This window comes from Rutilus rutilus (assembly GCF_951802725.1).
Source record: "Rutilus rutilus genome assembly, chromosome: 17".
Classification (NCBI taxonomy): Eukaryota; Metazoa; Chordata; class Actinopteri; order Cypriniformes; family Leuciscidae; genus Rutilus; species Rutilus rutilus.
The window spans coordinates 25168465-25186139 of NC_140230.1; the positions used below are offsets into that span (position 1 = coordinate 25168465).

Sequence of the window (17675 nt, forward strand, 5' to 3'; positions counted from 1 at the left end):
GGGCATGACAACAAAGTTGATTAAATAAGAACTTTCAAAATCTGTTAGTTAAGGAGTAGTGCAATTAGTTATAGCTCACATAACTTTTTACAGTGATTTAATATCACACAAGAAGATTTTGACAAGCAGCTGCTGTCACTGCATGAAATATTACATACCATGAGAGCCAGTTTTGTCCAAAAAATTGCTAAGATTGAATAGGGTGTTCCTGGAGGCCAGGTACTGGATGAACCTCTGGAGAAAAAAAAAAAGAAAAAAATGCAATCATGTGCATTAATTATTATTATTTTTTTAGCACACATGGAATTATAATTAGACATAAGACTGCTTTTCGGAACACAGAAAACAACCATTTTAATACTTCCCTGAATTAATAAAAAAGGTCCAATTGACAGAGATACAGAGAAATGCGTTTGAAAACTGCAGTTCAGTGAAGAAACAGAATTCATTGATGCCAAACCGATATAATCATCACATGATTAATCACTCGGAACTCACATTAAAGCTTTGAGTGGGAGCGAATGGACAAATGGAAATAATAGCAGAGGCTTTATCAAAAAAGACCAGCACACTCGCTGCATATGAGCAGGGTATACAGCCTTCATTTACAAACAAATTTATGCAGCTTGACACATTTCATGAAAAACAGTAGGCAAACAAGGCTATGGAAAACAGTAATGAGCCGCGAATATGAAATGAAATGGAAAATATTCATTAATCAAAATCATTAGAAAAAAGATACTGTATGGTTCCATGCACAGTACGAATACTTAACTGGAAATAAATGTTTTTTTGTCTTGTTTTCTAGCAACAATAAGTAAAACTATGATTATTACTTGTTTGTATTTTAATTTCTTGAATTAAGTTTATGACTTTTAAAACAAGAAAAAATATATATATATTTGCCCAAATGGTAAGAAACTTATGCTTAGTTTAATATATATATCTTCTCTACAGACAAGCTTTATTATTTATCAATCTCAATTACTGATTAGATATTTTTACTAGAAAACAAGACAAAAACACTGATGAAAGAAACTGATTTATTCCATGTTTGGTTCATGAATTCTAGTATAATACTATGAAGGTAAAGGTGTTATTTTATTTATTTATGGATGACCTTTTCAAAGTGATTTTTGGAGGGTTAAAATATTAAAAAATGTAACTAAAACACAAATCAAACCTATCCCAGCAATCCATCATCTCTGTGGGCTGTGCCTTTTCTAGTTCTGAGAGTCAGAGTTTAACTGATGTGTCAGCTGATCAATACAGAAGCTTTTGAGGAGATCAAGCTATATGGCCCTGTCCCAAATGGCACCCTAAACACTTGCGGTCTTCCTACGTGTCCGCACTTTCGTGACGCAACGTCGCTTTGACTGTCGGAGGCACTCGCGAGCACCCTTCTGAAACCTAAAATGACAAATGGGACACCCTTCGGTCCCATGGACTTAACGGACACACATACACGGCAGCCACTGTAAGTCCACAAGACCGTAAGTGCATATGAAGTGAGCCATTTGGGACAGGGCCATAAAGTACTAACACTTTTAATCAGTTAGGTCCGATTACTAACCAGTTCAAATATCCTTATGTCAAGGTAAATACTTCCCTTGTATATGTGACCTGTAGAAGCACATAGCCTGATGTATTAGAACACATACCCTGTTTAATTTTTTCTTCCAGAGTCTGACTATCCAGCTGCACCTCTATCTCTCCTTGAGTTGATATCCACAATAACGAATTAAACATTAGGGGGAAGATTATGAAGCAGTGCATCTGTCCCCTCAGTCAAAGCAGTCTGGCAGGTCACATTCATAATTGAATAGCTCTCTTTAATTAAAATAATGGAAAGTGAGCTCATCTACTATATATTATTGTTATGACATACAATATTTTTCCTCATTGCTTATTCAGCAGAATGAAAGGCAATGCTTGTAGAAGTAATCAACACTCTGCATAACTTTACATAATATATTTACATAATAACATGCACATGAGAAGACCATCACTTTTAGCGTAAGATGATTTTTTTTTACCTCTCTTACTCAAAACAAAAGTGTTACTTCAAGACGAACAAAAAACTGTTCAAAAGTTTGGGGTCAGTAAGATTTAAAAAAAGAAATTAATACTTTTATTCGGAAAGGATCAAAAGTGATAGTAAAGACTTTTACATGGTTACAAAAATTTCTATTTCAAATAAATGTAGTTCTTTTGAACTTTCCATTTATCAAAAATCCTGCAAAAATCAGCATATTACAATGATTTCTGAAGTATCGTGACACTGAAGAGTGGAGTAATGGCTGCTGAAAATTTAGCATTGCCATTAAAGAAATAAATTACATTAGAAAACATTTTATTTGATTTATATAATAATTCACCATATGACTGTTTTTACTGTGTTTTTGATCAAATAAATGTTCCCTTGGTGAGCATAAGAGGAATCTTAAAAAAACAAACAAAAAAAATTAAAATATTTTACTGACCCTAAACTTTTTGCCAGTGGGTCTCATTCACTATTAATTGCGTACATTATTTGTATTTATAAGCACATTTGACCTTCTCACAAAAGCTTTCCGCCCAATTCACAACACGTGCATGCGCACATTCATTTGTTCTAAACCTTGTTCTAATGTTGATGAATTCCAATTATTGTAAATGAGCGACCCTGTGCCCGAGGTTAGTAATTTACATAATACACACCCAAACTGGCTCCATATTAGAGTTTTCCAAATATCCAGAGAATCTTGGATTGGAAGCAAAAGAGCAAAAAAGGAAAAGAACAAAGACCTCAACGGATAACAGGATGTTTTGCTGTTGGAGGTGGAAGCCAGGAAAGGTGTGCTGTTCAAAAGTGTGTCCACAGGGATGTGGTAACGAAAACCATTATTGTGTTAACCGTTAAGTAAAAAAAGTGTTTTGATATAAAGTTTGATGCAAAAAGAAATATGGGCTATGGCCCTCGTGTGTGTGTGTGTGTGTGTGTGTGTGTGTGTGTGTGTGTGTGTGTGTGTGTGTGTGTGTGTGTGTGTGTGTGTGTGTGTGTGTGTGTGTAAATTTGTCCGGTTCTTTTTTCCCCCATGTTATTAAGGCTACCGAACTTATAGACACAGTTATGAGACACAGTGTATATAAATATATGAGATTGCTTAATTATTTGCGCAATAATTAATATTCACTAGCTACGCCTTTGCCATTCCATGACGTCACAACATGTCCATATGCCAGACATCCCAACCTGCACAAAGTCATTTCCGGGAGTCAAGAAATCTCCAAGGGGGGGGCTGAGTGAGTGGGGTGGTTCGGTTCTGATTAATTCGGTTCGGGAGTATAGATAAAAGCCCGCCCGCACTGACAATTGATTGGTTGGGTCCTTACATGCGCTTCGTGAGGAACACACGCACACTAGCACACACACGCAAGGTCTCTCGCTCCCTCTCTCTGCCGTGTGCGCGCTACGCATGCGCGCTCTTGCTCGCTCGCTCTAGATTCCGGGAGATTTGAACTAATTTGCGGGCATCAGGGAGCAGCGATCAACATGCGGGAGACTCCCGGAACTTCCGGGAGACTTGGGATGTCTGATATGCAACACCTCCATAACTGTCCCACCATTTTTTATAACATTGTGACACCTATTCATATGTCGCCAGCATATATGTGGCTTCATATTTATTCAATTATACTTTGTAGCTGCACTTCTTTGAATTTCTGTCAGTTCCTCTCAAGCTCTAAGGTCCTTCACCTTCCTTCCATTGCCATTCATTCTTTTTTTTCTTTATCTCATTCTGCTTTCCACTGCCATCTGCCTTTTCACTCTCCGCTGTCTCTTTCACCGCACAGCGCAAGCCTTGACTGAAAGAGTAAACTGCTCTTTCAGAGAGAGAGAGAGAGAGAGAGAGAGAGAGAGAGAGAGAGAGAGAGAGAGGGCCAGAGCATCTGCCCGCCTGTCTGTCTCTGCTCCTATTGTGAGCCTGATGGGTGTGATAATGGTGATAAGTGGAAGCAGGAGGGCATTGAGTACAATAGGTGGTCAGCTGTGGGGATGAGCTCCTCAGAAAATTGTTTAAATTCAAGGTTTTACTGTTTATGTAGGTTAAATATAATGCAGAGCCTGCATTAAGATCTTTCAACAATGCAAGTAGTCAGTACTGCAGTAATCAGATGCTTGCTTCTCACCTCATTGCCATGGACCATCAGGTGGTGAGTGGTGACCAAAGCCTTGAAGACCACAATCCAGCTAGCATTCCCTGCTCTCTCAAACAGGGTATCAGCCATCTGGGGAACATTGACATTGGACTCCTGGGTTGCCTGGATCAAGTCTGTGAGGGAATATGAAATGCAAATTAAAGACTTAGCTTGAACTCATAACAGCTCCTAAAGTGGGCACAACACAGATCAGGACGTCAGGGTAAGAGTAACACACAATCTTGCTAGCATATCAAACATTCTCTCTTAAAGACATTTAGGTTCAGAAGGCAAAATGTTGAGAGAGTTCACAAATCTCTCGAATCAATTGTAATTAGAATTCTCATTATAGCTATGGTTATGGACATATAGTATCCGCAAAGAACAGCCTAAACTCAATAATGCAGATGTGAAAGGGAAAAGAACAGGTGATTAATATTACAGCGCTGTCATAACTTTGAATAATGCAGTGTTATGGGAACTCTGTGGTGCGCCAGTGCATGACAAAACGGCTCTTTTGACTTGTCATTCAGCGTGACATCTGACAATGCAGCAAAATATGCTAAAAGAAAGCAATAAAGAGACATGAGAGAGAGGTAGAACGTGAAAAAGAATACATAGATTACTATGTCTATAGATGATAGTCCGTTGACAGACAGCTGGATATTTAGATAGACATAAAGACTGATACAGTAGACAGATAGATAGTTAGAGAGACAGGTAGACAGAGAAACAGTAAGATGGACAGACATACTGATCATCAGACAGACAAAAAACAGAGGCAGAGATGTAGACAAATGAATGGTTAGTTAAACAGATTGATAGACAGATTATGATATGTCCCTCTGTCAAACTATCTATCTGTCTAGAGTAGACAGACATAGTTAGACACATTGTTCAACAGAACAGATAGTTAGACAGACAGATAGATCTTTCTCTTCTCTCTGTCCCTCTCTTTCTCTTTCTATCACACCTTCACTACAGAAGGAAGTGCACGCGCACACACACACACACACACACACACACACACACACACACACACAAACAAAGCCTGCTCTCCTCCTACAGACCACACATATACCATCCATCCTAAACCATGAACTATACATCACAACACTTCCTGAAACCACAGTCTGGGCTTAAGTATTATTTTTACATACTGACAAGCACTATAACCATGTCTCAGTAATTCCGATATCATTTTATATATGATTATAATCTAATTAAGAGTTAAGACATGTTGGAACAATGACTTGCAGCCTCATCTCTCATCACATAGGAAATAATATTATAGGGTGGAAATACACCAGGCTATGGGATTTTCCACCCTATAACATTATTATAGTCAAGGTGACTATTATTATGACTGAAAGAGGAAGGGTACACACACATTCATGTACAGTACAAGATGACCACAGGTTATATTACATAAGTTACATAACCAGAGTCCACACAATAATAGCCCTCCCTCTAAAAGGCTTAAAAGTCCTAGTTTGGCACCTCGAAGCATTTCACCACAGCCTTATGGGATGAAATTGGAAATTTCTGAAGAATCATGTGATACTGTACAGTAATGGTTGCTGAAAATTAAGCTTTGCCATCAAAGGAATAAATTACTTATAAAATATAACAAAATAGAAAACAGTTGTTTAAAAAAATATATATATATTACCGTTTTACTGTATTTTTGTTCAAATGAACCAGCATTGGTGGGCGTAAGAGACTTACATTTTTTAACATTTAAAAAATCTTCCCAAGCCCACACTTTTGAATGATAGTGTATAAGGGATGTGCTCCTTCACATCATTTTCTGTAGTGCTCAATGCCTCTGTTAGTATACAATACACCAAATGGCTTCTTAAAGAGTTTGGTAATAAAGCAGGTTTGTTCAGTCTCATAAACTTTGTAAGACATAAAGTTTGTCTCGTCTGAGTTGCAGAATCGATGCATGAGGCAGAACATCTACTGATGTACCGGGCATTTTATGTACTTATTGAGGCATTCACAGGGGATTATGAAGCAAGGCTGTGCTTAAAACGAACTATAAACACATATAAAAGTTTGAGTTTTGTGCAGTAGGATTTCAGAGGAAACAGTATCTCTGACTTAGCCTTCGCTTCCTAAATTATTTATGGAGAGTGATAAAAGGCTGTGAGTGGAGAATCAGTAGTGGAGTCAGATATGACACATCTCACTGTTCTCAATACACGGCTTACACAAAATCCAGAATAACCAAACAAATAAACACCTTGCTAAGACGAAGCGCTGTACACAATACACAAATGGTATCAGAGCACAGCAGTCTACATATATATAGCAGGCTAGAAAACTACCCTGCAGCCTCATGGCCTCTGCTGTGCTCCCCAAATATCGACCACCAACTTGACCCGAAGGCCACTTTCCCTGTTCAATAACAGGACCAAATTACAGTATCGGTAGCAGATCCATGGGCCACACACACACTTTGGTTTTTCTATCATGGCGGGATTTTTCATTGACTTCTATTGTTTTTTATTTTTTTTATTATTGAGCTAATGGTGTTTTCTATCCCCTACCCCTGAACCAGTGCTTCCTACGACATTTGTAACTGATGTCAAAGTCGAAGTCAATATTCAAAGTCTATCCTACACAGGCTATGATTTTTGCTAAAATTATAACAAAAAGACAAGCTTGTTTTTAAACAACCTTTGAACAAAATCTAATTTATATTAAATTATTTATCAATTAATTATATTTATCTTAAGATTTTTTTTAATGCATAGTTCATTTTGAAAGAAAACAATTGTAAAAAAAATATATATATATTTTCTTGATGCCATAAAAGATTCTTCGCAATTGCAACTCAGCCTTTACAGGAAACATGGAATAAATAAATAAATAAATACACTTGGCAATAAAAACATTGTATTGCTTAGAAGACGAAAGAAAAATATGACTGCAATGAAAAAGAAAACTGTCAAGGTGCCTGTAAAGTTTCAGACTTTTCTGCAAAGTTAGAAATACATTGCATATATTTTTAACTCATTATGCATTTTAATTTTTAATCATTTAAATGCATGTCATTTATTTTAAATACCTTTAAAAACATTATGTGGCCCCCTTTAAAGGGATACTCCACTTTTTTTGGAAATAGGCTCATTTTACAACTCCCCCAGAGTTCAACGGTTGAGTTTTACCGTTTTCGAATCCATTCAGCCGAACTCCAGGGTCTGGCGGTACCACTTTTAGCATAGCTTAGCATAGATCATTGAATCGGACAGGACCATTAGCATCTCTCTAAAAAAAATGACCAAAGAGTTTCGATATTTTTCCTATTTAAAACTTGACTCTTCTGTAGTTACATCGTGTACTAAGACCGACGGAAAATGTAAAGTTGCTATTTTCTAGGCTGATATGGCTAGAACTATACTCTCATTCCTGCGGAATAATCAAGAAACTTTGCTGCCGTACCATGAGTCTAACAGGCGTAATGATATGACGCAGTGCCTGAAAATAGGTCTAATAGGTTAGACAAACTTAGTCCCGGTCACGTTGGAAGTTACTGAGCTGGGGACTATTTTCAGGCGCTGCTGCACCCATGGTACGGCAGCAAAGTTTCTTGATTATTCCGCAGGAATGAGAGTATAGTTCTAGCCATATCAGCCTAGAAAATCGCAACTTTACATTTTCCGTCGGTCTTAGTACACGATGTAACTACAGAAGAGTCAAGTTTTAAATAGGAAAAATATCGAAACTCTTTGGTCATTTTTTTGAGTGAGATGCTAATGGTCCTGTCCGATTCAATGATCTATGCTAAGCTATGCTAAAAGTGGTACCGCCAGACCCGGAGATCGGCTGAATGGATTCGAAAACGGTAAAACTCAACTGTTTAACTCTGGGGGAGTTGTAAAATGAGCCTATTTCCAAAAAAAGTGGAGTATACCCTTTAAAGTTTAGCCTAGTTCATATAATGTAGGGCAAACCTGACCCACACACACACATATTAAACATTTATTTATCCACTTGTACCAAAAACGTACAAAAAGGAAGCTGCTGAGAACAAGTAGTCAATAACTCTCAGTATACACATATCAACACAGTAAATATATTTTGTTCATAAATATTTTACTGTTTTGTAAATTAGAGATGAATCCCTAGTTCACTTTTTAATCAGCCAACTCAGCACTTAGGCTTAAAACAAATAAAATCCAAAATTCATAACAGTCTGGTCTGTGTTCATAGTTCAACTGAACAGCTTCAGTTGCGCATAAAGTGACCATTAGCGGCAGAGAAAGCCATAGAACATGCACTTTAGACATTCAATTAACCTTCTGAGGTGCCATTACAAAAGCATTTTCACCCAGACTGTAAATGCCATTGTGGAGTAATTGCATCATGCATTTATGCACGCTGAGATCGCTTCTACAAACAAGGCGCAGAAATTCCGTATCATGCCATGTGTTAAAATGCACCGAACGGTCCGTCTCTGAGACGGTAATTTCACTCCTCTAAAGACACGAGTAGGAGGGGAGACAGACATGCTTAAACCGCCTGTTTCCCTGGCAACTGCAGCACTTAGTCTGGTGTCAGGAAACCAGGTCTCCTTTGTTGAATATTAAGACATGGCAACATTTAATTAAGCAATGTACGCTGCCATGGAGCGAGACAAGAGGCCAGTTAAAAACCAGTTAACACAGAGAGTCCTCCTAATAGAACAGCTAATGAGTGTACATGAAAATCCACTTGATATAACAGCATGAGTATACAGACAACTTCAAACAGCAGCTCTGATTCTGGTTGTGACATTATGCGCAAAATACTCTTGAACTTAAATGAAGACACTTTCGTTTGAAGGACAGACCATTCAATGGGTGATTGACATTTAATCATAAAAATATCATAAATAAGATATTCATATCATATACATTGTTTGGCGATAGAATTTTAAGAACCGTTCAGTAAGTTCATTACCTATCAAAATGTGTTATCTGTAAAATGTTTAATTTAAGGTTATTTTAAATAAAACTATTAATAGCAAGTAGAAATACAAGATTATAACATGAAAATGACCAAGATACTGATACTAACACACACACATATTTTATTTAAATAAGGACACGCTATTAAAATACACCTTAAACTTTTTTGATCCAAATTATATATAAGTAAACTATATATAATTGGCAAAAAGTTTAAGTCGTTTACATTACATTTCATTTATGTGGAAATTTTCACTTCCCCCACTACAAAAGTAATAAAAAAATTAATTGTTTTCGTAGTGTTTGACCCATGCAACCTTAAAAAATAAGCTTATGACACCAATTTCACAATTTTCGATTCCAATTTTGATACCACAGCAAAAACTACTAGCCTATCTAATATAGCTAAATCTCAAATATTATTAAAGACAATTAAACAGCCAGTTATAAAATAAGAACAAATAATAGAAATAGCAAAAATAAATACAATAGAGCAAAGATTCAAATGATATAAACAGTGATTTTCAGGAAGGTCTAACAGTAGTTTTCAGGTACAGAAATTGAATAAAGTAATTAAATGTAAAATAACACTGCATAGTCTTCACTGTATATTAATCCTTATTAAAATTACAAAAGTTATTCAGTCAAGAACCATGAGTGATTTTTTTTCTTTGTCCTCTGTTGTTTAATTAACATTAACAGCACAGAGCATGTTTATTAGTCTGCTGTCACTTTAAGACCTAATGCAATATTCTCTTTCACATGCGTTTTATTTCTGAACTGTTTACGTTCATTTAAGACATAAACGACTGTTTACGAGGATAGTCGCCAAGACTGGCATTTTGACAATTTTGGGTGAATTTGTCCGTTCAAACACAAGAAGACGCAAAGAGAACTCAGTTCACTTCAGTTTTCGCACGCTGTCTGAGGGTGTGTTCACACTTGCCATGTTTGGTTCGATTAAAACGAACCCTAATGCGATTGCTCTGTTAGTGCGGTTCATTTGAATAAGTGTGAACGCTGCCATCCGAACCCTGGTGCGCATCAAACAAGCGGACAAAGATCGCTGAAAGAATGGGTTTCGGTTCGATTCCAAATTAACTCTGGTGCGGTTCGAATGCTCAAGCATAACTGTTTTTTTTCTCATCATAGTTGCAATGTTGCCCATCAAAATTCGGTACAGGCAAAAACCGTGTCTCCTCACAGCAGATCTTCATTTGTGTGTGTGATGGAGGGATTCCTGACACTTTTTTGACTCCTTTACACATTTTATAAGCTCTTCACGAGTTCTCAGCTGGTCAAAATACCAGCATATGTTGGCTACACACATACAATAAGTGCATTTAGCCCAGCACACAGCATTGTTTTGGATGCTCATTAAGTTCTGTCACGAAATATACGTAATAAAAGCCGACCAATCAGGTGCCCTATGCCTTTAGGTTTGGTATCTTTAGGTTCATTGTTAAACTGTGAACACTAAGCGGACCAGGACTAAATGTTTTTTTGTTTTTTTTTTGGTCTGGACCAAACGACCCAAACTAAAAGTGTGAACACACCCTGAGAAGTGGCTTTCTGAGCTCATGCCTCAGATGTGCGCGCACACAAACTTCTCATACAGCGTGCGAGTACCAAATAGAATTCTCTTTTGCGTCTTCTTGCGCTTGAATATTTAAACTAGCAAGGCTTAAAAACGTGTGCAGCACTGGCCCAATGTCCGTCAACTGTCCCGAGCGTTGTTCACGCTGGCCCAGGGCCATCTTTATTGTTGAGCCCTGCACTCACTTGATTGTTCCCATGTGTATCTTTAGACAGTACTTTTAATTATGAACAAGAACTCACCAATCAATACCTGGTTAACCCTGAACGATGCTAGACACAGGGCAATGTAAAGATATTGGCTAACAATACACAAGAGCAAACCTGATAACAAGACAACTGAACAGGAAGCAATCATTCACAGCCCACAAAATTTCAAAATAAAAGACTAGCCTACATGAGAACACAATAAAGACTCAAAAGCGGCATACTAATAATCAGAAAATTAATATTCTAATAATTAAATGCACAATCTGATACTACAAACAGTCACACTACAGCTCCTAGTATTGGAGTTCTACAATGTATAGTGCTTGTGTAGCGTTACACAGCATGCTCTGACTGTGACTTGGTGAGTTCTGACCAGGTTTGAGACCAGTTACTTGCAGAGAATGTAAAATTAAGTGAAACGGACTTGTAAGTGCATTCTTTGTTAGTTATAGAACCAGAATTGTGAGTAATATTGCATTTGTGGATAAACAAATCTGTATTATTTTGTTATATCACAAAAACGTATATTATTTGAGAAATTATTGGATGTCACAGAATGCTATATATTGTCAATTAAATATCATGTGACAGTTGTTTAGAGACTCATTGTAAACCTGTACAATGATGTGGCCAGCTAGAAATGTCATGCTAATCTTAGCATGCTAAATTGCATTAGCCTACTCTCTCCACTTTGCCTTTCATAAGAAGTGATTATATCCTTATGTGCTAGCCTTTAAATAACATTAATGGTGTATTTATATTGTTGTTTTAGACCAGTTTTAATATTTTTGCATATATTTACCAATATTCCCCTTGTCCAAAGATCCTATGCAACTAGCTACTTGTTTTTACTGAAATAACAATTTCGCCAAGTCCATTCAACAGAGCTATGCAAACTGATGAGCATGTTAAAATGAATGACAGTTTTAAGGTAGTAAGTAACATGAGAGCTGAATGAGTGTGCTGAATGTGTGTGTGTTTGAGAGCAAAAACAGCCATATTCCGCTGCACATGAATGGAGCATGAAAAGCTCTCTTTATTTATAGTCCTATCCCTGGAGCAAAAAAAAAACTAAACTGAGAGATTGCCCATGTGCCCTCACTGGCAAGCAGCGTGGCGACATTGCATCCAAGAAGAAACCAGCGTAAACCAGCCTGTACAGGAGAATATCTTCCTTTATGTAGTGCAGATGTGAGCTTATATCATGCTAATATATTAAGGATTAAAGCAATCGTTAGAAAACCTAACAACCATTGAAGGCAATATTTTCACATTTTACAAATACTTAAATAAATCACCCTTAACTTGAAGCATGATTCTTATTACAAGACAATTTGCTAATAATGTTGAAAAACAGTCTAATAACGAGCCTGCTCTTTAGCAACAATATAAAAATCAATAGTTTACTGTATGACAGATTTTGCTTAATGTGTTGAAGTGTGATTCAATTAAAAGATTTTTGCATTAAAATCAATCCAAATGGACCCTATTTATCATTCATAACGGATCAAATCAAGTCTTGCCCTACATTTTTATTTCCACTCTGAAATGCATAAAATAATAAATCTAAATAATGTCGGCACACTTATGCTACCAAAAAGTATTTTTTTATCTTTTCTCAAAAAATACTTTATCACACTAAACTGTGTTCAAAATGTCTCATCTTTTTGGAGAGAAGATTAATCAACATTTTAGGGAGCAACAGTGTGTCGACATAATTTATATATTTTAGTTTTGAGCACCTGTATTTATGGATGCACCAATATTATTAGCAACCTGGCCGATACCGATAAGTCAATAATTATAAAAATTTTAAGGCCAATAATCAATAAATGCACAATATAAAAATATATTAATATTAATTTGTCTAAATAAACAAAAAAATAAAACACAACATTTTTTAAAGGGGTCATATAATGGCATTTTTGTACAAGCTAATATGATTCTTTAGGGTCTAAATTAAAAGTTTTGTTAGAAAACAGTCATTTTACCTGGTCAAAAACAGCTCTGTTTTCAGCACGCCGTTTAAGTGCATGTGTCTTTAAATGATAATGAGCTTTGCTCACCCCGCCCCTCTGTTCTGTGCATACGCCGTTTGTTAACGCAAACACACAATAACCATAACGCGTTGTTCATTATAAACGTGGGATTATGAATTATATTGAGAACGTCGTACATAGAAAACATGCCGTAATGTACCAAGTGTAAACAGCCGCATTCATTATGAAGAGTGCAGCAAATGATTTGCAAAGATTAAATATTAATATAAAGGTTAATAAAACGTTACACTCACTTCTTCTTCTGGAGGTGCAGCAGGAACACGAATAGTTGGTACCGATCCTTTTTTCAGGAGCAGCTTCTTAGCAAAACCAGCTTTATACTGACCCTCGTTTGTAAAGCAGTCTGGTGAGAAATGATTCGCGCAAACATGAAAGCATTGCTGTTGATCGTGGGGAATATTCCCTTCGAAAACAAACTCAGCCACTGCGTCTTCAGCGGTTCGGATTTAGGAACATCAAAATGACTGCTGTGTTCCTTATTACACCCAAGAACAGAACACCACAATCGCTTAGACGCCATTCTGCTCATAGACAGTGCTCCAGCGTATCAACAATGACCACGCTGGTCCGCACGGACTATGATTGACAGCTCGCTCACGAGCGAGGGCGGGTCTGTGTTGAAACGCTTCTGTCAATCAACAATCATGGGAGGGGCGTCAATTTTGTAACATCACAAAATCGAACGGCTTGATTTGAGATGGGGGAAAACATAAAAGAAGATTTAAAAAAAAAAAACTGGATGGATTTTTATCATTTTATGATGGTTGTGTACAGGCACTGCCAACACACATTTCAGTACAATCAACTTGTAAAAGTGCATGTACCATTATATGACCCCTTTAAATGCTACAAGTGAATTTAGGCAATAGGCATCCCAACATTATAATATGCAGTATGATAAATGGATATTTATTTTGAGGCTTGCTACAGATTGTTTAAAAGTGTTATTAAATTGTTTTGTTTTTTTTAAAGATGATCTTTAAGGGAGTGTAAATGTAAAGGTTATCTAAATGTAAAAATAGAGGGAATGAGTTTAAACAATTAAATGCAATATCGAACAATAAATTAAACAAATGGGATGTATATATCATACAGCCTTACCTGTATTATTTCTTTTTGGATGTATGTAACACTTACTTACTATGAAAGGAGCCAGTGTACAGAAGCAAAATGGCTTGCAAACACATTTTATGTTGACTGAGCATCTCAACATCAGATAAACATGAATTTGCTATTATAATCTCAGTGCTCTATTTGACCTCTCCAACTATTCTGCAGTCCCTTGACCTATTCTAACCCCCTTTCCCCTTTGGAAAAACCTAATCTCAATCTCCAGCATGACACGTAGAATCTCAATCTGTTTTGACTTTTCTAATGTGAGAATCAGTAGAATCCTGTGTGGCCTAATCTCTAATGGCAGACCTGGTCCAGACCCTTGCACCCTGCTCGGTCTCTTAAAGGCTCCTGGGGGCCCGGCGGACAGATTACACAGGAAACAAATCTCTCTTGCATTATTCATGGCACAGCGTTGTACTAACAGCACCCATTGATGCCATGTACACTACTTGCCAGTGTGATTGTAGCCTAATTAACCAGACGACAAATTTAGCACTTTCACCAAAAAGCAAACAGCACTACAAACATCTGCGCAATGAATGGACAGAAGAGCATCTCTCTCTCGCTACACTCGAATGCAAATATGTGCATGTGCTTGTAAGAGCAGCATAAATGACTCACTTCAAAATTTTAAATTAGCACACACAATGACTAATGCACAGTGAATACTGCTTCAAGGACGCAGTGACCTCTAAGTCAGCTGTGTGTGGGGGGAAGGGTGCTGGAAAAATGAGAATTGACAGAATATAAGAATAGACGGAGGTGTTAGTTCAGTTTTTAAGGGGGTGTCCCTGTCCAAGGTGCTGAAAACACTCTCCCACTATGCTTTGTCGTGATTGGCCGAAATCCGCATTTTGATACTGTGACATCACAGCAATGCTGATTTCTCTTGCTGAGTGACATCAGTGCCGCACAGCTTTCACTCTCTTACTTTCACACACTGCAGACAGAGTATCGCCAACACTGCACCATTTGATTTGTAGAAAGAGATAGAGAGAAAGAGCGAGCTAGAGAGAGACAAACAGATAGAGATAAAAAGAAAGAAAAAGAGAAGGATAGAGTGAGACTGATTCACAGATACACACTTAAAAATGCATTTCAAGCCAGGGATGCATTATTTTCTCTGGAATAATGTGGCGATTTTGTAAGCTAATGTAAGTTTTACTTATTAAGCTGTAAGAGAAGCTCCTTAAATCAGCACTTTGGTTGAAATGACACCCTGGTGGCCTCAATAGCCCCTTCATTTTTCTTGTGATACTCAGATGAATGATTTCCTCCTCGAGTCCCTCCCGTTTAGCTGCGAGTCAGTCATTTATCTCCCTACGGCATTTAGACAAAATGTATCTTTATCATTATACTGCTGATGTTTGAAACTCGAGCGTGAGTTTGAGCTTGACACTCTGCCCAGTTTGTCTCACCCCACATGGACATTCTACCCTCAGTCACCAAATATAGCATCAACAAAGACTGCCGAACCAGATGCCTATGAATATGTTTCATTCCTTGATTGTTTGACTCGTATATAAATATAGTTCAACAGCACTGGGACTTTTCCCAGTTTGTGTTTGTCACCATTATTTTCAGTTTAGCTTTAGTTTCATTTTCATTAACTTTTGATTTGTTTCTCTTCAGTTACCTGTTTCGTGTGTTCTAGTTTCCTGCCACTAATCTGTTTTCATGGGTATTCATTTAAGGAGTACACCTGTCTGTAATCAGTTCATTGTATCTGTGCAAAAGTTCCTCTTTAGTTCACATTCATTGTCTGTTTTTTTTCATGTGTTTAAGCTCGTACGCTGTCTGGCATTTGTGGATTAAATAACTTTGTTTGACTTTGTTTAAATAAAAACACTTCTAATTGAATCTTCTTCATCGTCTTTGGACTGAAACGTGACAGTACCACTGTGCCTTTGTGTGTTTTTGTCAGTCTGTCCATTATTGGTGGTGATGGTTTAGTGACTCTGTAGGTTACACCAGTATATGGTGTCAAGTGACTGTCTTTATGAGTAATTCATTGGAATCATTCATTCAACCAATTTGTTTAAATGCTGAATCATTTGGGAAAGAAACAAGTGGCTGTCTTTTTAGGTCGTTGAATCATTCACTCAATTGATTTGTTCACAAACATTGGCTGTGTCCAAACTTCTGTCCACACTAAAATCATTTATGAGGCAGCATAATATTTAATGATCTACAGCTAAATTAAACGGTCGCTTTGGTGATAACTAAGTAAATATTTAATAACTACAATTACATCAAAATTGGAAAAAGTTGGTCCAAAATGTACATTTAAACACAAACTGAGCACCTACCACAACTTTCAGAAGCCATATTATTTATTTTTTTAGCTCAACTGTCATGGAATGGAATGCACAGGATTCTGGGATATCAAAGCCAGTGAACGTCACATCTATGCTGCCTTAAAAAAAAAATCGACCAGATAAACAATAGCTCAGAAGGATAACACGAACATTGGATTCGGACGTGCCTTGTTACCTTCATAAGCAACATTTTTCAGCTTTTGTCCGCAGCCATTTATTCATTCAACTGAACTTTTTGCGAAATCTACATGGGGAAATGTTTCGCCCTCACATGAAATTCTCCATGATCGCATGGATTCCTATCAGGGGCAATTCTAGGATTTCAATATTATGAGGGCATGATAAAAAAAAACAAAAAAAAAACATTTAATATATTGTTTGCATACTAGGATAGGCAGGAACAATACATACAGTTGGTTCTATGCTACTTCATTTGTATCTATCATTTTAACTAACCAGATCATAGGCTATTTGTTTAATATTAATTTGGTATATAAACAAAACCTTATATTACTGTAATTGCCTAGATTAGCTAAATAGTTTATTTGCCCTATGTTAAACCATTGCTTTTTTGTTTTTCATAAAAAAAAAAATAACAACAGCACATTAATCTATATAAATGTGCCACTTCTATAATTCAGTGACATCAAAAACCACACATCCCTTTATTCTATAAGCCTAATAAATGTGTCACAATCAACTGTTGGGTCATTATTTATAACTCCATGTGATGTTTTTCGTTCATAGGCAGTTTAAATGAGTGCATTGACTGAGTGCTGTCTGTCGCTGATTATGTCTTTAATATGTATACGACTGCATGTTAATCTAATGCCACATCCACAATTATCCATTCAATTTAAAATAAATTAAATTTTAGAATGAATATAAGTATGTCTTCTTCGCTGGAGGAAAACAAGCTGAATAACACAGACTAAAAGACGGGGAGGAGCTGAAACCTGCCACCGTTTTCATGTGAAATTTAAAGGGGACTGAGGCGATCACGAATTTGTGTACAGATTACAGAGCTAATCACAAAATATTTAGGGGGGCTGGGTAGAAATTTAGGTCCACCTAAAAATGGCCTAGTGATGCCCCTGATTCCTATTGAAATGACTGGATTGGACTGGAAAATTCGTTGAACTTGAGGGGAAATTGCTTGATGCATTCACTAAAATCAACTTGGGACCAGTTGGAAAGACGTACTTGCAAGGTAGTTAGTTCTTTTCTGTAGAAGT

The 17675-nt window shown here is 36.9% G+C and overlaps 2 protein-coding genes across 5 annotated transcripts in view; one reads left to right on the plus strand and one right to left on the minus strand.

Moving 5' to 3' along the window:
• The window catches only part of cnr2 (cannabinoid receptor 2), a 302290-nt gene that overhangs the window by 240160 nt on the left and 44455 nt on the right, over positions 1-17675 (plus strand). The window lies entirely within an intron of this gene.
• snap91a (synaptosome associated protein 91a) overlaps positions 1-17675 on the minus strand; it is a 44387-nt gene that overhangs the window by 23206 nt on the left and 3506 nt on the right. For all 4 annotated transcript variants that reach the window (XR_014625041.1, XM_084385765.1, XM_084385763.1 and 1 more), the window contains exons 2-3: positions 4174-4316; positions 159-234 (exon numbers count right to left, since the gene is read on the minus strand). Coding sequence is in view for 3 of the 4 variants with exons in the window: in XM_084385765.1 (XP_084241891.1) it covers positions 159-234; positions 4174-4316 (219 nt within the window). In the remaining variant the exon portion in view is untranslated. The remainder of the gene's footprint in view (positions 1-158; positions 235-4173; positions 4317-17675) is intronic.